We start from the raw sequence: 22413 nt of genomic DNA on the forward strand, positions 1-22413 counted from the left end.
TCTCATGCTCATGCTCGGAAAACGGACACTGCAGGGTTTTATTTTGAAAGCATGAGACCGGATGCGGCTCTCGGTTGTCAGGTGACCAGCTGAGCGAAGAGATCGGTCTGTCGGTGGGACAAACGGCTGGAAACTAAACGAAGAGGAGGATACTTTCTGTTTTTATTTGCAACGGGGGAAAACCTTCATCGACAAGCCTTCATTTAGAGGGACATGTTCCAGTAGGACCTTTTTGTGGTACGTAAATACCGTTTCCAACGTTGTGTTTTGGTTCCGTTAGCCGTCTCGCTTACCCGGAAGTCGCGACATTGCAGGTACAGTTTAGCTTCAGCGCCACATACATCACTGCACACTTAATGTCTGATGATCACTGGCAGTTGGATTCTATTCAAAATATCTAAAGAATAATCTGCTGTTGACTTTCTCCCAGGTGTCAGTGACTGTTCTGCATCTGGCTGTGAATTAAATGTCTCCCATGTCAACGTTAGCCTCAACAGCCTGCACACCTGGATGTAACGCCAAGGTTAACGCTAATCCTTCAAATGCAGTGGTGCGAAAACACAAACTACCGACGATTTGATGTGAAAGTGTGTATAAGTGCGTGTTGTTGATTGTCTTTGCGTGTCTTCTTGACAGAGCAGTGACTCGTGACTCTGACGATATATTTGAGTTGGACCAAAGCTGTGACATCACCGGAGCTCATCCGTTAATGGAACGTTTTAACAAATCCTAAAGCTTGTGTAACCGGGGGATGTCGTTAATGTCAGCTTTCTACTATGGTGGCTGTTCATATGAACATGTGCCTACATGCTTTTCGTAGCATAGCAGCATGCTAACATGCTACTTCTTTAGCATCTTTAAACATGTCCATATTCAAGTGGGTGTCATGTGTTTCTGTAAATTGTATACGAATACAAACGGTGCGAAGAAAATAATATTGAACGTGTATACATGAAGTATATGTGTATATATACTATATGCGACGTGCATGATTTATATTTGACAATGATGCATTTATGTTAAATCACTGTATTTTAAACTGTAAATATATCATTTGTAGGACCAGTAAATGTTTTCATGTTTTTTGGATTATTATTATTATTATTATTATTATTATTATTATTATCTTTTTTACAATCTACTCAGATCCGTGCCTCATCATTTTCATTAGGATCTCTCTCTCTCTCTCTCTCTCTCTCTCTCTCTCTCTCTCTCTCTCTCTCTCTCTCTGTGTGTCTCTCTTTTTTAACCATCCCGTCTTCCTTTCAGACACATCAGCATCATGTCGGGGAACAACTTGGTTCTACCCATAGTGCTCTGGGGTCGCACGGCACCCACCCACTGCATCAGCAGTCTGCTGGTGATGGACGACTTCAACACCATCATCACCGGCTGCCATGACGGACAGATCTGCCTGTGGGACATGACACCTGAGCTGGAGGTACTGATGAGGGTGACGACGATGATGATGATATTGGTTGTGTGCACGTTTCTCTGTGTCTACTTATTTACTTTGCTTTTGTTCGTCTTATTATAACCCCCTTCTGCTCCTTTTTCAACCTCTTGTTTTCTGCTCAGATTTGTCCCAGGGCCATGTTGTTTGGCCATACAGCCTCTATTACCTGTCTGTCTAAAGCCAGCACGTGCAGCGACAAGCAGTACATTGTCAGCGCATCAGAGAGCGGGTGAGTGCACTTTTCTTTTTCCTCACACATCCACCATGTAACCGCCATGAAAAAAAAAAAAAAAAAAAAAAAAAAAAGATAAGGCAAGGTTGGATGTACGTGTAAACTCCGGACAACTTCTCTTATCACTTTCACGAACATTGCGGGCGAGGAACTGTTTTTGTCCCTTGCCAATGTTCTTGTTATGTATTTAATAGTCAACAATTTTGCGAGACAAGTCCAGTCACACACAAAACCGTAGCTGGATTATTATGTTGCAATGTTACTGTTTTCATTGACAACACAGTATTGGCATTTTCCTTGAAATGTTACAAGGTCTCGAGGGGGGAAATCAGCGGTACAGATTTCTTGAAATATTGCTCCCATTAACACATGACCCCCGTGCTGGAAATGTTCCTTCACATTTTTGGGATAGACCGCTTTGGTGTAAGGGAACCTATGGATGGGGATTTGTCCCCGGCAAAATAGAAAAGACACTCATTTAATTTGCTTGGCAAAATAGTCTTTCTGAACAGAACATGCAATCAACATTTAAGCCAGAATACTAACTTGTGATTTATTATTAATTTTGATTAGTACTTGGAGCTGTAACCAGCTTGTGTTTTCCATGTTTGGTAGTTTGACTAAAATACTTGAGGGATTATCTAAATTGTAATCGGCTCAACAGTGCATTAGTAGTCGCAGAAGTAACCCTAACCCTAAAAATACAGAAGGATATAGTATTTTATAGTCTTTGTAAAGAACTTTGGCCAACATTTATTGTTTTGAAATGTGATCTATATATGAACCAACTTGCACAAAATATACAGTACCAGTCAAAAGTTTGGACACACCTTCTCATTCAACTACTTTGAAGAATCTAAAATATAAAACATATTCTGGTTTGTTGAGCATTTGTTTGTTTACCAGATAATTCCATATGTGTTCCTTCATAGTTTGGATGTCTTCAATATTAATCTACAATGTAGAAAAAAATAAAAATAAAGAAAAACCATTGAATGAGAAGATGTGTCCAAACCTTTGACTGGTACTGTATATAAAACTCTTCTCTCCACCGAACAGAGGAGATGATACACGTGTTCTAGATATTAACCTCAGTATTTAGGTTTAGCTGCAGGCCATTCACTCATTTATGTCTAACTTCAGTTTTTTCATGTTTCCAGAGAGATGTGTTTATGGGATGTGAACGACGGACGCTGTATTGAGTTCACCAAGCTGGCCTGTGCTCACATCGGCATTCAGGTAAGACGCACTCTCACATGCATTAAAATGCTGGCTTTTGATCAGATTGTGGTCATTTGAGTCTCTTCCACTTCCTGTTCCCATCTTTCCTCACATTTTGGGTTTTCCCCCTTTCTCTTTTCCTCCTCCATGTTTCTCCTTGCTCCTCTGCGGTTCTCCAGTTCTATCAGTTCACCATCGGCACTGAGAGGGAGGGACGTCTGCTTTGCAACGGCCACTACCCAGAAATCCTTGTGGTGGACGCCACCAGCTTGGAGGTGCTCTACTCGCTGGTGTCCAAGATCTCTCCGGACTGGATCAGCTCCATGAGCATCATCCGGTCCCACCGAACACAAGGTGAGGGACATAGGTAGAGCTGGATGGGATTCTTTCTTACAGGAGATTTGGTGTGATTTCGCCATCACATGTGCTGGTCAGTGACTCAAACCAGGCATAGTTTACAATAATCATTAAAGGGAAAATTCGCCATGCTTCATGTGGAGAGGTTTTTCGTTTAATGATTATTGTAAACTGTAGTCAAATACAGTTCTAAACTCCTCAGTGCGTTATATAGGCCTTTTTCATTTCTAAGTTTGTATATCCTCTATTCCTTTCCTTGTACTGTGAGGCACTAATGTTGACACAACGGTACTCTGTCTCTCTGTCTCTATGCAGAGGACACAGTGGTGGCTGTGTCAGTGACGGGCATTTTGAAAGTCTGGATCATCACAGCTGAGGTCAGCAGGATGCAGGTACACCATCATACAGATGTTTGTTCTTTACATAAATACAGACCTGTGTGTACTGCTTGAAAGTAGGATGAGTATAATGGAAGATTTTAATATTAATGTAATGAAAATGCTGATTAAAACAAATAGATGATATATCTTCTTTTTTTTCCCAAATATCAAACAGTGTATCAGTTCAAGCTTAATTTGTTGTTGTTGGTGTTGTGTGTGTGTGTGTTTTTAGGACATGGACCCAGTTTTTGAAGAAGAGTCCAAACCCATCTACTGTCAGGGCTGTCAGAGTATCTCCTTCTGTACCTTCACTCAGAGCAGCTTGCTGGTTGTCTGCTCCAAGTACTGGAGGGTAAGAACCTGCAGTACCACGAAGTAAAACTACACACCAAGTACTGTACTAGATTACTGCACTGACCTGAAAATGTTGGCTGTACTACATTACAAAAAAAATGTCTGCATCTCTGTCCCGTGTATGTGTCAGGTGTTTGATGCAGGCGACTACTCGCTGCTCTGCTCGGTGTCCAGTGACAACGACCAGGCCTGGACCGGAGGAGAGTTCATCGCCGCGGACAAAGTCATCATCTGGACCGAAGACGGCTGCAGTTACATCTACAAGCTGCCCGCCAGGTAAATTCAGAATTCTGGTCTGAACACCACAGAATAAGATTGCAGACTCTAAGTCGTTTTCAGTTAAAGGCATGGGAAAGAAGAAGACCGCAACACAAACGCTGTAAACTTAAAATTATTGTGCATATGTATTTCTCAGCTGCCTGCCTGCTAGTGAACATTTCCGCAGTGATGTTGGAAAAACCAAAGAAGGCTCAATCCCTCCGCTGGTCTACAGCATTGCAGACCGCTCGGACAAACAGGTCAGTCCTCCATCATTCAAACTGTCATTTTTGTATATGAAATATAATTTAAAACAGATTTATGACTTTGAAAGCACAGAGCAGCTCAGAAAAGTGTTGTACTCTTTCACTCCTTTTGCACACCAGAAAAAAATATTTTGATGTTGTATAGTTATAGTTGTTTTAGATAATACTTGTTGGTGATGTTTTGGAGTTTTAGCTACATACTTTGAACTTCACCTCAGTCTGTTTTAAACCCAATTTTCTTTCCATTAATAGATGTAGATGTTTGAGGTACCTGATTCCAGAGTTACATCTAACAATATTTGACAGGAGATCAACTTTATATTTAGGTGCTTTCACATCACATTTTGTGTTTTCCAAACCAGTCGCCAGGAAAAATGTTGGCACTGCATGTTTTCGCAAACCACCAGATGTGTTGAATGTCGCCGTTTCTGAATTGTGTTTCATATCAACCTCGGATCACTTGAAGAAACGCAAATTGCCACCTGGTTAACTTTGTGAAATTATAAATTTGGTTTAGGCAACAAAATTACATTGTTAAAGTAAGACAAGTCATTATGGTTTGTGTTAAAACAATAAAGCTAAAAAACTAATGTAAATAAATAGCAGCCCATAGCAGACTTACTGCTTACGTAACAAGCATATCGCCCTTATGTAACAAGTCTTAAACCAACGTTGACTTTTGATTTAAAACGGGGACACGTACAGAGGTCTCCTGGGTGAAAGTCCTGTATTTGTTTGACCTATCCATCATCCCTCCAACCTTTCCTAAGTAGACTCTCTGGCTTGATAACCTCGTTGTTATACCGCGTAACTCTCAGTAACTGACGCTCTGACCGAATGCAGAAACGTATTTGTGGTTTTTACAGAAACGGACAATGCCAACAATTTTTCCTGGCGGCTGGGCTGGCTGACCTGACTAGGTCGGTTTAGCAAACAAGAAACCGTCACATTGCTAGAACCCTTTGTGTGCAGCTTGCATTTTGGACCTTACGTTACATGCATACAAAAAAAGTACAATGTAATTATCCCAGTTAGGCTGTCATCATTTGGTTTATAGAACAAAACTGCAAACATTACTGAACCAAACCTCCCTTAGTGATCAGAGTCCTGTTCAAACATGGCTTAAATAATCCAGTTAACTAAAATGGTCCCGTAAATGTGGGACTTGAACAATGGCTCCATCTGTTACAGGTAGCTGTGTGTAGTTATGTGGTGTTGTGTTGGCAGTCTAACTGTGTTTTGTTTGTATTGATGGTGTTTAATTTGATTTACGATCATCAGGGCTCATGTCAGGCCCATGGGTTAAACCGAGTAATTTTGTAAAGACAAGTAAAAGTGTTCCGCTGTAATTTCCATCCTCTGAGGAACTTCAAAATTAGAAGCATTTTTCTGTTTTCATTTACTAACTATTTCCAAAGGACTTGACAGTGACGCGACTCTGAAAAGGTACGTTTAACTGAATTCACCACGTGAGCCATTATAGAACAGGTCTTTATTTGATCCAGTTTGATATTATTTAACACTCTGCCATTATTTGAATACCAGCTTTATATTTAAGAATTTAACAATAACAATGAAATCTACAAAAACTTGCCATTTGACCACTTTACTATTTACTAAGAATAGCTTGATCATAAGCAGTGTGAAATCAGATGGTGATTGGCCAGGCTTAACCCATGTGCGTGAGCTTGACCCTTGGTGTTCTACGTAGTTCTGATTTCATTTTTGGACTTTCAGTATGTTGTATGTATTTTTTAATTTATTGTCTTGTAGGTATTTACGTGTTGTCTGCGCCTTTTTGTGTTATTTTTGTCCTTCCTTTTTTTTATATTTTTGTGTTATTTTTTGTCTTCTGATGCTGCCTCGCTCCCTCCCTCCTTCGACCTCCTCACTCCTCTCAGAAGGAAGGAGAAGGAGGTGAGGAGGAGGAAGTGGTTGTGGAGGTGATGTGCCTCCCCGCCAGCGGGTGCGACTTGGAGCTCTACACCCCAGAGCTGCTATACCACCACCGGCCTCTAGAGGCACCAGTAAGCCCCAGAAAATGCACACTGAATACCAAAGGCAGGAAGAAGAAGAAGGTTCACCTTCTCGGCTGAGCTGCAAAAGCTAAAATGCAGACAATTATAGCCGGAACCATTTTAGAAGTTTTTAGTTAATATATCATTTTTGAAATTCAAAGAGTTGTTATTTCCGAAATTATGCCATTTTGCATGTCTCCAACAAAACCCAGCCAAATGTTTACACTGGCTTATGCAATGGTTAAAGTTCTGTTTGCACCATCAATTGGAGGTAAAGCGTTATACTGTTTGAAAAGGACCATACCGAGGATTAATCATGTTTTAGACCATTGACGACAAATTGTTCCCTCTTTATATCACTGCTCAATATACAGTAGTTGAATATGACCTAAACTGAAGGGGTATTTGTGAAATTAAACCATAAGTCTCCAAAGTCAGAGCATACTTGAATGCAGCCCCCCCTATTTAATTTAGTTTGTATGATTCATCATCTAATTGTTCAGTTTATATAATGTGAGACAGTTGTGTACCTTCCTAAAGCTCAAGGTCTAAAACTGAAATATATATTCAGTTAACGATGAAAAAGCAGCATGTCCTCCCATAGGAGAAGCTGGGACCAGAGAATATTTATTTTTTTGCTTTTCAGTTGACTTAATTATTAATCAATTATCAGAATTGTTGGTGATAAATTTGCTACCAGTCAAGTGATTGCTTAATCACCTCATCGTTTTGCATTACAAAGTAAAGGTAAAGTTAACTGTATGTTGACTCATGGATTTTCACAGAAATGAACTTCAACCAATGTCAGTGTAAGTTAAAGGTGAAATCTGTGGAAAAACCGTGGTATGGTCCTTTATCAGAAACAGTTTGCGTCAGGTGTAAATAGTCAGGTTTAACAGTTCAGATCAGTGTGAGGTTCAAAACATATTAGGAGATGAAAAGGCTGACTGATTTGAAATCATTTTTTATTTTTTCAAGAAATATTTCTTGTGTTTGCAGCTCAGCCAGAAAGTAATGAGCTGAGATGAGAGGAGCAAACTGCGAGAACAGCAGCAAAAACACAGACATTAACTCAGTGGCTCACATTCACTCTGCACCTTGGTAACAGAGAGGGGAGGTAAAGTCAGACCCATTTCAGGAACGGCTGAATACTAACTGACAGAGAACCTGGTGGACCTAATGTTTAGTTTGCCTGTAGGGATCTCAAAGGGCTCTGCAGTGTCATACCTAAAGCTAACTCACCTAACATAACTGGATTGAGAATTTGTGTTTGCACAGTTGATATTAATATTACAGATTGATTAACTAATGTGGGCTTACATTTGAAGATGTGTCCAATCCTAGTTGGAAAAATATTACAGAGAGGGAAAAAAATCACCAGAAGGACACAAAATGGAAGTTGAAAGCACAAATGGAGTTTATCTTTAGGAAGAAGTAAGGGGTAAGTAGACAAATGGTTTTTAAAATTTTAAATTCTTTATTGATCTGCTAACGGAGCCCAAAAAACGACAGACAAAAAGGACAAATTAATAAGATTATGGTCAGAAGTTGCCATATTCCGCATTAGGCCTCAAACTTTAAACACAAATGAAAAAAAATTATCCTCAATGATATCATCAGTAATCATCAGTTGCTCAAGCCTAACTTTAAACTTCAACATAAATATGTGTGATGCAGACTTTTTTTTCTTTATTCCCAATGGCCTGCTGAGCTGAGTCGGACAGATCCTGTCCCATCACATTATCAATGTAGTTACTCAATGACGGTTTTAAAAATTGCATCAGTCATCAAATACGTGGCCTTTCCTGCTTGATGTTACACCATTGCTAATTTTCTCTGTAGCTTAATAAACCTTATATTTGATTTCATCAAAAATATTATATAATCATTTCTTCTGACGATAACAGAGGTGCCCTATTTAAGGCGAGGGATGCCTCATTTATAAACAAACTGCAGGAATCCCCGATATAACGAGAATATGTTGCTTCTATATGACCTGACTTGAGCATGAATAACACCGGGCCAAGAATGGAGCCTGGAGGAACACCATAATAAAATGTTAATGTTTGTTAGTTTTCGGAAAAAAAAATATTAAAGTAGACCCTTTTATCGAAGAAAAGTAGTTACAGATGTTTGATAATTCACACTGTAGCCTTCAAACTCATTTTCAAAGTGTTGGAATAGAAGTGTAAGCCACTGAGTCGATGACACTGAAAGTGAACTCTGTTTTGGTTACTCCTCTCTTGGGTTTCCTTCCTGCCTGACTAAGAGACTGAACTCATTCTGGTTCACCTGATTTCATGCTCTCTTCCCACTAAAAAAAAAAAAAAAAAAAAAAAAAAAACTCCTCCTCCAAAAGCACCATCACCCTCCTCATCTGTCTTCATACTGATGAAGATGCATGCAAAGTCCCCAAGCTGCTTTTTAACAAAAAACGAGGACCCGCTGAGTCCCAGAGTTAACGACCTGCCAAACACCAAAAGAAAGTGATAGGAAGACATTTTAGTTGACATTTAGCATTATATTTGTCAGTGAACTACAAACCCAAAGGATAAACAAGAATGATGCATACCAGACATAAAAGTGACGCAACAGTTGAAAAATGTAGTTGGCGTGACGAGATTCAGGTTAAGACCAGTCACTAATTGTGGAATGAAAATTCAGATAGTCAAATCAAGGATGCAACCTTTACATATTTCTTATATTTTAAAGTACAGTATCGGGTACAGATAGGACACGAGGAAATGGTGTTTCTGTGTGTGGTCATCAGACGTGCCAGCAAAAGTTTTTTTGTGTTTGTTTCTTCTGTCTGTGAATAATTGGTGGGTGTCTTAACTACAGTATCTATATTTACCAATCACATTTTCTTTGAGATGCAACATCCCCAGTCACAAAAAATGTTCTTCTGGATGATCAACAGTTTAGAATCATTTATATTTAACTCCAAGAAACCTCTCATGGTAACGTTTATTAAGGAGGCCTGGTTCTCTATGCAGTTAAGATGAATGGAGCAGGCCTTTATGCTTATTTCCCCCAGTTGATAGGTGTATTTTATTAATAGTGATTTGTAATATTCTCCACTTTTGATTTGATAATTTTCTACACACTAAACACTTCGTCCATGTTTATGTGTCATCTTGATAATGTTACATTTTGAATGCAGAACAACGGAGACAATTCATTTTCACCCGTTGGCTGCTCTGAATTTTTTTTCTCTAACAAAAATACAGTTTTCAATTGCTTCTACTAGATTTTTGTTTAATCGCCAATCAGGTACTGTCCTTCCAATGGCTCAAAGGACATAGTCTGTCCCTGTACTGGTAGGCTTTTACCAGTACAGCTGCTGGAATTGCTGAACTCCACTGACAGCATCTTAACGATGAATGAAACATGTAAAAGTAGAATCAATTTTAGCTATTAAGCAGTGAAGGTAAACTGAAATGCTGTGGCAATATGCATCATCCTTACTTTACAACGATGTTGGAGTTCATCCTTTTAGTTTGACACCCAATAGAAACCCCACCCATCTGCAGCACGGAGACAGTTAAAACAAACACAATTCTCTCTGTTTTTCACGGCCTCTCTAGTGCCGTCTGCTCACAGATGTTGGATTTATCGATTCACATCTTCTATCGAGGTGTGTGTGCGTGTGTGTACAAGTTACTGTGTGTTTTTAAGAAAAACAAAAAACATTTGGGGGCACTTTGCATACTCTGTTATGTCTTCAGCATTCAGATCTACTGGATCGTGGTACACACCGGACACCTCAGCCATTCCCTGCCTCCTTTAGCTCCTTGAAAAGCTGTAGTTGCCGTGGTGACGGCAGCCCATCCTCCACAAGCTTTCACCATGTCCATCATCATCAAAAACCCTCCACCTGGCAGAAATTATGTTTTTCATAATGACCCTTTTGAAATAGATTTGTTTAGTAATCCATTTTCTAGTTATCTTACTAGGCTCACAGTCAGGGTATTTGTCCTCAACCTTTTTCACTAAAGCAACAGTATTGACATGTCATAACCTGGACAGGTGGGATGCCACGGAGCTTTTAGAATAACAGTCAGGGCGTAGAACACAGATTATCAGTCCGTGCCACAGCATGATACCACAAAACTAACTGAGTGCCCCTGCTGAGGTTCAGCCGCTGTTTGTCATCCACTCTGAAGCAGAACTGCCAAGTGTAACGTCTGCTAAATTGGCCAGTTTTTTTTCAAACATGCTTTTTCCACTGCAGGAATTAACAACCTGTAACCTGGGGCGTCCCCCATCCTGGACTTTAAATTGAGCAGGTTGTCCCGCTTTATGCCTCTGAGAATTGTCCGTCCCGGATTTTATGAAACGCTTATCTCAGGAACGCCTGGAGGGATTCTTTAAAGTTGGCACAAATGTCTTCCTGGACTCAAAGATGAACTGATTAGAATTTGGTGTTCAAAGGTCACTGAGACCTCACAAACCATGTTTTTGGCCACAACTCACAAATTCATGTGCTGACTTTTGGACAGACATGGACTGCAACTTGACTAGTTGGCGGAGGCATAAAACCCTGATGCGGTAATTTCAGTGTCACTGTTTTTTCCAAACTGCGATCATTTAGTTTATTTTCTATAAAGGGAGAGTGCAGGACTGGTGCTGCAGATGTACTGTTTGGTGCACTAAGCAGTTGTAGGATAGACAAGAAGTGGCACTGATATTTTTATCGGTTAACTATCATGTTAATGTGAACCAGAAGCAATTTAGGAGAAACCAGAGTACTGCTTGGGTTGACATAAATTAGTTGGTGGTCCAAAGCAGTGTTCAAGGAGTCAGCTCCCTCTGAATGACCTCATCCACCCAAATAGCAATGAGGGTCTGGCCATTTTTGTGTTTTCCATTGCTTTTCTTTTTTGGCACCTTGCACTGCTTAAAGTAATTTCCCATGGTTTGTAGAGGTGTTAAGGTAGGATTTGAACGTCTCTTGGGCTCTACTACTTCTGTCTTTTTTTTTTTGTGTGCACAATTGAGTGCAAAGCCATGAATGCTTTCAAGGAGAGTCAGAAAGTGAGGGCCATTATCTCTATTTGTACGATATATCGCTTCTTGCCTCTGTGTGAGGAGTATATGTAGGTGAGTCCAAATTTGTAAAGCGTACTACCTTTTTATGCCGCATTTCTCCTGCGCGGTATGGCGTTGGCTAAGAACCCCAGCTACATTGAGGAGGTACTATCAGCAGTCGAAAAACGAAAATGGACTATAATACCTGGTACCAAAGGCTTTACCTCCAAGAACTCGTCCTCAAAGTGGACGGAGAACAGTGGAAACGAGCAGGAGACGTACGAATGGCTCAGTGTAGGATTTGCTTATTTCCTGCAGTGAAAATGGATAACAGTAAATGTAACAGAAGTGTAAAATGGTAAACACAATAACCATAAACCATAGTAAGGAACTACCTTCCTCTGAGTTGGGGTTAGGGTTCATCCTACAGGCTGGGAGCTTGAATAAAAATTCCAATGTACTCTCCGACTTCACATGTGATTTTGAATGACTGTTTACTTATGTTCTTTAAAGCAAAGACACATTTCAATTCTCAGATTTTTTTGGGGGGTAACCATTGTTAGAAGCTTTAGTAACCACTCTGCAAAATATACAGTTTGGGAATAACATACTAAATTGTGCTTTGGGGTGGATTTTTTTTTGGGATATAAAGCTATGCTGCCCATCTCCCATCGTCACCAATATTCCCTAGTAACCTATAGACTGATCACATTGCAGTTTAAGGTTGTGAACAAAACTATATGGAAACGCTGTCTTAAAATTCCAGCAGTTAGTCAGTAGAGGTCAGTTTCATCGAGAAGTTCCAAAATCAATGAGCTGCATTAGCAGACTAAACCTTGTGAGCCCAGCTGGCTTGTCAAACTGTTAAAGTGATGCATTAAGTCTTCCTCACATTTTTTGCCACAACTGTCCATGTATATGGCTCTTGATAATGTCCATGATTTCCTTCAGTGGACAGGTGTAACACCTGACAGAGCTAAGGGAAACATCTGTTAATGGACAGTGGTAGCCACTGAAAAATAACACCTTATCCACTCCTGATGAGGGACATACAGTATATGATATGAGGTCATGTGACTGGTTAAGGCTGTATATGGTTAAAAAAGCTTGTCAGCTGTAGGCTCTAAAGATGGCCAGATTAAGGTGAGATATCCACTTGCGTAGTCTCTGTAGAGTTTACAGAGTTTTTTACACTTGCTAATGGATTAAGTGGAACTTTCTATTTTATTTTTTTATCTGATGTTTGGGGATATACTTCTGCAAATCTGGTCAGAAATCAGAAAGACGCTCCTGATAACCAGATCTAATCTTACACATTCTCTTCAGCAATCAAGCTGATTGTTGTCTGTACATACATGGTTACCTTGCCAACAGGAGCTGCAGGAATCAGTTAATGCAGCATGACTTTAATGTTTCAGATTTACCTAAATGTAAAGACATATTGGTCTAAAAACACTCCACTTGTAGCCCATTGCTATCGGGTTTTTCCCCATTTTCTAACAAACATTACATATTGATAGAATGGTCATTCTTGGCAGCAAATGCAGTGTACCATGAAATGATGAAACTGGGATTTCTCGGTTTTGTTCCAGAAGTAATACTACCTCATCCAGTATTCCCAATAATCATTCAAATGGGCAGCTCTTCCTGTCTAATACCCATAATAGAGTACGGCAATGTCGCTCTGTTGGTCTGTCAGACGGTTGACCACTTTGGTACCGACTGAAATATCTAAACACCTGTTGGATGGATTGCCATCAAATAAAAAAAAAATCTTAACATTTCCTGTAGTGTCATCGTCGGGTTAATCATTAAATTTTTTGACCAAAAACAGTTTTTGGCCAATGTTAGCATGCTAACACTAAAATAAGATGGTAAACATGCTAACGTTATACCTGGTAACAATAAGCATGTTAGCACTGTCACTAAGACAATGTGAGCATTTAGCTCAAAAGCAACTCACAGAGGCGCTAGCTAGCTGTAGACTCTTAATGTTGTATTTCATCAACTTAAAAGATGTATAACTATTTCTGTTTCACCTGACTGACTGAAAATAATGTGGCCGAGCTAAGACATGAAGTGACCGTAAGCCTGTAAATCATGGGGAGTTTAAACTGTGCAAACCAGCTGAGGGTTCAAAGGGTGAATATAGTTAAAACATTAGGTCAGACATGGCTAAGTTTAGGGATCAGTTTATACGAGATCCCTGGTAAGAAAGCTGGTTAGTTTGGTTAGCTTCAGTCACATGACCCTCATCCTGTTTGTACCTGTAGTTTTAACCCCACCCATTCTGTGTGCCGCATTAGCACACGTTCTGATGGGTGAAGCATCAGTTTGGGTGTGATCATTGAACTTCCACAGAGGCTTCCTTTTGGTTTGTGCTACACTTACATATACCTCTGATCCCATCAGCCCCTCACCTGAATGAAAGCCCCAGTAAAACCCGATCAGCATGCTAGAATCAGACAGTATTTACCACACAGGTTTTTTTTTTCAGCCTGTAGAGGAGTCAGACGTCCGGCTGAACCAGAGCTGTGTGGTTCTGTTTTACTGCAGTTTGCTGTGCTTTGTCCACCAGAGAGCAAAACCAAACATTTCAGCTGCACGTTGTCAGACTAAGAACTATTAAGGCATGTTAAACCAATCGAATGGTCTTTAAGGGAAAAAAATACTCCAATTGTGAAGAGTGTGCTCTGATGAACACTACGTTTCCAGGTGTTTGTTGGGAGATTCGGGGTCTCAGGTTTTTAAGATGTTGACATGTCTTTCCTTCCCCCCCATCCCCGCCGTCCTCCAGCTCCTGATCTGTCCCCCCGTGACTCACTTCTTCTTCGGCCGACGGGAGCCCTTCCATAAACTGCTGATCCAGGGAGACTCGGCGGGAAGACTTTCCCTGTGGAGCATCCCCGACACCTCGCCTCTGCAGCCGCTGTCCACTGCCGCAGGTAAGGAAGCCATCACTGACATTTGTGTCCCCAGAGAGGACGCAGTCTCGATGAACAAAAAAAAATATATAGTGACGTTACAGAAAAGCTATTTTTATAAAACTGTTATTTGTATCAGAAAAAGAGGAAAACTGTGAGTAATCATTAATATGAAAACCACTGGTGTTGAAATGTACCATATAATACAATTCAACATCAAAATAGAAGAAATATTTATGTTTCCTACATGGTTTATAGTAAATCAAATATTTCTCTTTCATTATCAATGAAGTCCTTTTGCTTCACATAGTCAAAAAATGGTGTACAAATCATTTTAACACTGACTTTTTCCTAAATATAGTGATATGTCACTTTTCAGATGAGTTTTGTTAGTGTGTTATAGAGACGTAAATTCCCTCAGAAGAGGCAGTGAAGCACAAAGGCTGAGTGACATCTAGTGGCCAAAATGTGTCATGGCGCTGTTTACTGACAGTCAACATATTATTGATGTTTTTTTTTGTTTCTGTATCTGATTTGAAAGTTAAGAAAGAGACAGACATTAGCCAAATATTATTCTAATTTATAGACTGAGAATGTTTGTCAATGTAGATTTTTAATTAGGATTCTTTCAATATCTTATCTTGAACAACAACAAAAAAAGATAAAGTTAGAAGCTCCCCATATGCATAATGGAACGAAAAGAAATGTTACATCTTTTATTTGATTTAACAACCCTTTTTTTACCCAGGGTTCACCCCTGGAAATTGTCGATGTGATAAGCAACCCAGATCCTGGTGTATCTCACATCATGATCAATCTAGTTAGTAGACGACAGCGTCAATAATAGTTACATGCCCTTTAAATATGGCATTTTGTTCTTCTACTTGTTTCTCAGCTTTAACTATAGTGTTTTGTTATACAAGTATTTATTGAAGACTCAACTACTCAACTCTCCTCTCTCTGGTTGTGACTGTGTCTCCGTCTCGGTGCAGAGCTGCAGGTGTCGTCCACCGTCAGTCTCCAGGAGGCGTTCGACAAGTTGACCCCGGTGTCCGCAGGGATCATCGACCAGCTCAGTGCTCTGCCCGGAAAAGAAGGACCCATCAAGGTTTGAACCCACACAATGTAACTCTTTGTTGTTTTTAAGTTCTCGACCAAAATAATTTTCTTTGAATAATGCACTTTTAAAATGTTATGTATTCATGAACGTTTTTCAAGCTCTACTGTACTGTGAAAAGTGCCTTTTGTTAAGTGTGTTTGGTGGAAAGTCAAACAGATGGAATAGATAGAGATAGAAATAAATTAGGGGATGTATCGGTTCACTTTGCAATATATTTTGCTTCTGATTATAGCTTACTAAAGTTGAGATAATTGGATAACTGGTGTTTATAGTTTGACTGATTTGCCTGTTTTTTGACATGTGTGTTCTGATCTGATCCTTCAGGTGACGGCCAGCGTTTACATCCCCTCTCAGGGTCGCCTGGTGTGTGGGAGAGAAGACGGCAGCATCATCCTAGTTCCTGCCACTCAGACCGCCATCGTCCAGCTGCTGCAGGGGGAGCACATGCTCCGGAGAGGTGAGGGAGAGAGGGGGGGAGGGAGGAGAAAACTGTCTGGCGTCAAAAAAAAAGCTGTTGTTTATTTTATACATTACAACATAATGAATAAATTAACCAAGCCACGGCAGCCACCTAAACTTCAATGGTTGGAATCAGTAACTCCTCTTCACTCCTCTGAAGGTTTGCTGGACTGTACTGTAACTGAGCAGAGGGCATTGATAACAGGTGTATGAAGGAAAATGAATCAGTAATGTTGGGTATTTTAAAAACAGAAATGTATATAAATGAACCAGAAGCACAATTAAAGTCAGAAAGAAAAGCTCAAATAACAAAAATCTCCTGTTTAGTGAAGTAAGCAGTCGAGTAAATTGTGTATTAGTCCCATCATCCATCTCAGCATCTCACGTCTTCGTCCATTCTGTGTCCGTTTGTCCTTCAGGATGGCCCCCCCATCGGACCCTGCGCGGTCACCGGAACAAGGTGACGTGCGTCCTGTACCCGTACCAGATCTCCCCGCGCTACGACCAGCGCTCGCTGGTGTCCGGAGGGGTGGATTTCTCCGTCATCGTCTGGGACATTTTCACCGGAGAGATGAAGCACATTTTTTGCGTCCACGGGGGGGAGATCACCCAGCTCATCGTCCCGCCCGAGAACTGCAGTGTAAGACCTCCAGACATTTAGCTTTTTTGTATTTTGTTATATTTGTCTTCCGTCTTTTCCTGTGTCTGTGGCTCGTTTTTCCTTTTTCTCTGTTTGCTGTTTAGTTGTGTCTGTGTGTGATGAATGTACTGAAAGGGAGAAGCGTGTTGTGATGCTGACAATAGTTTAAATGTTACGGGGGTGATATCATTGTTGGGGTGAACTTTAATGACATTGTGTAGTTGTGCACAAATGTTGGATGCACACACACACACACACACACACACACACACACACACATTAAACCAACTGAAAACATTTCCTGACATTAAGATCAAATGGTCAGAATTGTGTTTGTTACTATGGCGATAAGATGTCAGGTGCTGTTGTGTCAGTGGAGCGGGACTAGAATGAGACCTCACAGACATGCTTTAATTAAGACATTTCATGTTTTGTGTCCTTGACTCTCAAAAAACTATTAGTCATTTTTTCCTCGCTGGTATTGTTTCCACTTTGTGAGACTGTGTGTGTGTGTGTCATCATGGCAACATGTGTTCCTGAAGACACCAGACACCAGTATCAGGAACTACCACAGAGGTAAACGGCTCTGGAAGTGACCTGTGAATCACAGTAGCCCCGCCCTAAATTATACCCTGCTTTATGGTCTATTTGACCCTAAATGGGGCATAATTTACTAAATGAACATCATGCTGTATTGAAGAAGTCTTGAAACTAGAGATTGAGACCATAAACTCATGTTTACAATGTTTACTGAGGGAATAAATCAAGTGAGAAGTAGAGTAATTTTCTCATAGACTTCTATACAATCAGACTTCTTTTTGTAACCCGAGGAGTCGCCCCCTGCTGGTCAGTAGAGAGAATGCAGGTTTGAGGACACTTCAGCATTGTCTTCACTTTGCAGAACCGAAATTTGCTGCGTGTGTTGTCACAGCATTAGGTTGGAAGTATGGGTGGTAGGATGTAGGTTCCAACGTGTCCTCAGGTCCAGTTCTTTCGGACGATCACCAACACCTACTCTACTTCCTTCTCCAGACCCGGGTGCAGCACTGTGTCTGCTCGGTGGCCAGCGACCATTCTGTCGGCCTGCTCAGCCTCAGGGAGAGGAAGTGCATCATGTTGGCGTCTCGACACCTCTTCCCTATCCAGGTCATCAAGTGGCGCCCGGCCGACGACTACCTGGTGGTGGGCTGCTCCGACGGCTCCGTCTACGTCTGGCAGATGGATACAGGTGAGAGACGGGTGAACACTTTTCTGCAGCTCATCTTCTTAGTTGGGGTAAATGCCAAACCATTAGCACAAGCTCAAACTCATGATTGTCTAATTAATAAATAGCAAGGCCGGCCAGGAATAGGTCCACAACAACCATTCCCACAAATTCTCATATGAGGCAGAGCATGTAAAATGGCCTAGTCTACTAAATTCTAGCTCTTAAATCTCTGCCTCGTACATCTGGGATAACAGGGAATTTCCACGGTGGGATGACTTGCCTTATTGGACCGACACAACTGTCATTTTTTTTTTGCCTCGTGACAAAAAAGGCTGTTGATGATGATGATGATAGAAAAATCCCGGTATCAGTTAATTACATTAAATGGTAAATGGAGCGTTTTTCTGGTCTTCCAACCAATCAAAGCACTTTACCACTACATGTCATCATTCACCTATCTCCACCCATTCATACACTGATGGCAGGAGCTACCATGCAAGGTGAATGGCACAGGGAAGTTGTCACAAGGTGTCACAAGGTGTTTTTTTTTAATCTATTGACACCTTCACTTTACAGTGAATAGATTATAAAAAAAATTGATTAAACAAAATTCTGATCGGTCAAGAAAGGGGTGGTTTTAACTAGTGGATCAATATTTGCAGACTGTGTGGGCCAAAACGCACAAGAGGCCTAATTCTCCTTTACAAAAGTTCACTGGATGTGTAGAATCAGATAGGCAAACTCATTAAAATAGGAAATCATTAATATATGATGGAATAGTGGCATTAGTATGTGCCAGAGGAACCAAATTTAGGGTATTTTATGGCCAAAATCCTTGGGGGGAACATGCCAATAGTTATAGTATACAACTGTGCAACTATATATCATGTTTCCTCTCTCTCAAAATACCTTGATTCCATCTTGCACATTACACAGCTTTTGTGTTTTTAAGGAGTGGCATGGATGGTATACGTAAGGGAGGGTGTGATCAATTTGTGGTGGGCCGGAATTTTATTTATTTATTTATTTTTGGCCCATTCAATCCCTTGCCATTACATATGTGGCTGAAACTCCACTTAAAACAATGTCATGTGTTTCAGATTTCTTTTGAAAGATTATGTATCCTTTTGTAAGAAGTAAACACACTTGATAGGGCATGTTAATCAGTGAGCATTAGAAGTGTTTTGTCTGTGTATTTTTTTCTCTGTGACCGAGCCGGGTTAGCCTTTTTTCCCCCTGCATCTAGCCTTTAGCCTAAGCTACGCTAACCTAGCTACGTACTTAACACGCCTTATAATCCTATCTCTCTCCTCTGACTACTCTAACCTCTGTTTTGCCGTTACCATGGCAACACAATCCGCAAAAAAACATGTGTACGGTGCAGCACAGAGGTAACATCAGCTAGAGTGATGACAAGCAGGCCACTGGAAAAGAGTGTGTGTGTGTGTGTGTGTGTGTGTGTGTGTGCGTGTGCGTGTGCTACCTGAATGAGCTGTAGTGCTGGGAGATTGCAGGGTAGCTAAGTGTGAAATTAAGGAAGGTGTGTGTGTGTACTCAGGCGTTGGACATGTAATAGGGCCATGGCTCACAGGCCCTTCACACACAACACACACACACACACACACACACACACACACACACACACACACACACACACACACGCACACACACATGCACACACAGGTGTAATGGTACCTCTTCTTCTCTCACTCAATACCAGAGCTGATACTGTCAGCTCTGTCAGCTAATGATGTCTCTCTAAGCCTCTCTCTCTCTCTTCCTCTCTGTACAGCTAGTGAATTGCTCCAGTGCGAGACGTAGAGGACTATCTGTGACCTGAATCATATTCAAGAGACAGTAGTTGCCAGACATTGGGACGCACGGAGTGGGAGATGGCGTGCGAGAGAGAGAGAGAGATTGCAAGATTGATATAAGTAGAAGGAGATTGACAAGAAGAGAAAGATTGATAGAAACGTTGAGCAAGTGTTTTATAGGAATGAGGTGATAAGGCCTGACTCACAGTTGAAGTTACAATTTTTCCCAAAGAAGTTTTGGTTACGGCAGAGGTCAGGGCTCTGTGAAGGCCATTCTTCAACCCCGAAATATCACTGTAGCATTTAGATGTGTCCTTTATTGGAAATAACAAGCCCAGACCAGAACCCCAAACTATGTGGACTGGGGTTCAGCGTGTGATGTGTGTTAAAGGGATAGTGTGGTTGCATGAGGTTCTTATCCATAGTTTGAGTATTACCTACTGTAGATGGTGGTCGGCACGCCCCCATGTGGAGAAACAGGCAGGAACTGAAACCGTTATCTATGATCTCTTCAAAGCCACATGACTCCATTGACAAAAAGCGGTAATTCTACTTCACAGAACACAAGAGATGTTGATTTACCGCTGCCTCCATAGGTTGGTTTGTTGGTGTTATTGTGGGATTTTGGTGTTTAAAAGGGTTAATTCAAATTCACCAAAGTCACACAATAACACAAACTAAGAAGACGAGCGACGCAGGGGTCGACCAGCAACTCCCGTTTTCTGTGAGGTAGAATTACTGTTTTTTGTCAATGGAGTCTTGGGCTTTGAAGAGCATAGAATAGATGGATATAACTGTTCTAGTTTCCTGTCGGAAAGGGCTCTCTAACGGCGAGGTAAAGCGGTGGAAATATTCTAAATAAACCGTTCACATAAAATGATATTGGTTCTTTTAGTTGTCTAAAATACACAGCAACACATTGCTTTGCTCCCGTGCTGGTACTCCTGTCTGTTTCTCCAAACTGGCCATCTACTGTAAGTTAAATACTGACTATGGAGAAGCACCTCATACAACCACACTTCAAACAATCCGAACCAATCCCTGTAAGATGCACTTCCAAATATGGCATTTCAAAACAGTACATCCTCTAAGGAGCAGGTTGATGCATTCTTTGCTTAGCGCAACTCTTGTTATGCAAGACCAGTCATTAAGTATCTTCTTTTTTGTTTTTGAATTTATGCTGGGAGTGGTGAAGCCAAAGACTATTTCAGCTCTGCAGTTAATAAAGTTGGTCGATAAAAGGCCATGGAGTGTCCTAAAATGGAAATGGTTTATCCTCTGAGGAGCAGCTATATGATCAATAAACCTCCTCTCAAAGCTGCCAGATAGATTTTGATATTTCTTGTATCTAAGTAGGAAATATTTCCTGAATGTGGTACCAGAGAAAAGGTCAGGAGGTCACCAAAAACACAAGGATTTATCCTCTTGGGACCATGAGTATCTTGGAAAAATAACCAATTGAACTAGAGACGTTAAGCTAAAACCCAACCAAACAGTTGATTCCTTGTATGGAGGGTTTTGGGAACGGATTTGTTGACTCCATCTGTGTTTCCAGGAGCCCTGGACCGCTGCGTGATGGGCATGACGGCGATAGAGATCCTGAACGCCTGTGACGAACTCGCCCCGGCCACCGTGGACGCCTTGAGCCACTCTGCCGTGAACCTGAAGCAGGCGATGACTCGCCGTAGCCTGGCCGCGCTGAAGAACATGGCCCAGCACAAGCTGCAGACGCTCGCCACCAACCTGCTGGCTGCAGACAACGCCGACAAGGTAACAGTCACACGGCAGCAGAGGGGAGGCTTTGTTTGTTGAATGACTTCAGCTGTGAGACATGTGCACTAGTGCTGCAGGATTAGCCAATTAATTAAGTTGTCAACAGAAAATTGATGCTGTCATTTACTAGTTGGACGTGTGAAACATTCTCCAGTTTTATGTTTTTAAAAATAAGGGTTTGTGTTTTTTTTCATGATGGTAAATAGTGTCTATGGACAAAAAAAACCCAATTCAAAGATGTAATTTTGTCTCCACAAACCTGTAATGGACGTTCTTCACTATTTTTTGACAATTTATAGACTGACAGTTAAGAGTCTACAGCCAGCATGGGTCACATGGAGTGAGTTGACATAAATGGTAATGTAACAATGCTCGCCATCTTAGTTTAGCACGTTAGCATAGCTCTCCTGTTTGGATCATTTCAAACAAACTCTGGACTCTTGTTTTGAACTTGTTTTTTGGGGCTGGTGTGAAAGCCTCGAGCTAAACTCTGAGGAATAAACAACTGGGAAGTGACCCCCGTAAAAGTAGGATTCCTGTTCACACCTGGTATTAACAGCGTCCTGTGTGATCCGATCACAAGTGGACGGCTCCAAGTACGTCAGCTCACAGCTGGCATTAAAACGCGTCCCCACATACGTCTCGAGTGACCACTTCATCTGATCGCAGATTCCGCTCTATGAACTAATACATAAAAATCAAAGAAACAAATGCAATTTTGATTAGATTTTTTTATTTTATTTATTTGACATATCAAAAATATATACACAATCATTATATATACATACTCAATGAAAAATGGATAATATAAGAAGTTAAAGGAAAACTTGTCTCCATTGTGGTCCTCTTTCCAGGAATACAAAGATAGAAATACAAGTCACAGATGAATAAGAAAACAATGCA

General features: G+C 40.9%; 1 protein-coding gene across 3 annotated transcripts in view; it reads left to right on the forward strand.

Moving 5' to 3' along the window:
- The first annotated feature begins 77 nt into the window (after positions 1-77).
- The window catches only part of LOC129102123 (WD repeat-containing protein 7), a 111711-nt gene continuing 89375 nt past the window's right edge, over positions 78-22413 (forward strand). Inside the window, exons 1-16 of one of the 3 annotated variants that reach the window (XM_054612110.1) lie at positions 271-314; positions 431-550; positions 1270-1441; positions 1579-1685; positions 2849-2927; positions 3089-3263; positions 3582-3658; positions 3879-3998; positions 4131-4276; positions 4416-4518; positions 14371-14518; positions 15490-15605; positions 15942-16074; positions 16496-16716; positions 17749-17944; positions 21293-21507. In XM_054612110.1, the coding sequence (XP_054468085.1) occupies positions 1283-1441; positions 1579-1685; positions 2849-2927; positions 3089-3263; positions 3582-3658; positions 3879-3998; positions 4131-4276; positions 4416-4518; positions 14371-14518; positions 15490-15605; positions 15942-16074; positions 16496-16716; positions 17749-17944; positions 21293-21507 (1995 nt within the window). In that variant the 5' untranslated portion in view covers positions 271-314; positions 431-550; positions 1270-1282. Of the gene's footprint in view, positions 238-270; positions 315-430; positions 551-1269; positions 1442-1578; positions 1686-2848; positions 2928-3088; positions 3264-3581; positions 3659-3878; positions 3999-4130; positions 4277-4415; positions 4519-14370; positions 14519-15489; positions 15606-15941; positions 16075-16495; positions 16717-17748; positions 17945-21292; positions 21508-22413 lie in introns of those variants that run through there. The other 2 variants (XM_054612109.1, XM_054612112.1) reach the window with 2 other exon arrangements.

This window comes from Anoplopoma fimbria, chromosome 14, assembly GCF_027596085.1.
Source record: "Anoplopoma fimbria isolate UVic2021 breed Golden Eagle Sablefish chromosome 14, Afim_UVic_2022, whole genome shotgun sequence".
Taxonomy (NCBI): Eukaryota; Metazoa; Chordata; class Actinopteri; order Perciformes; family Anoplopomatidae; genus Anoplopoma; species Anoplopoma fimbria.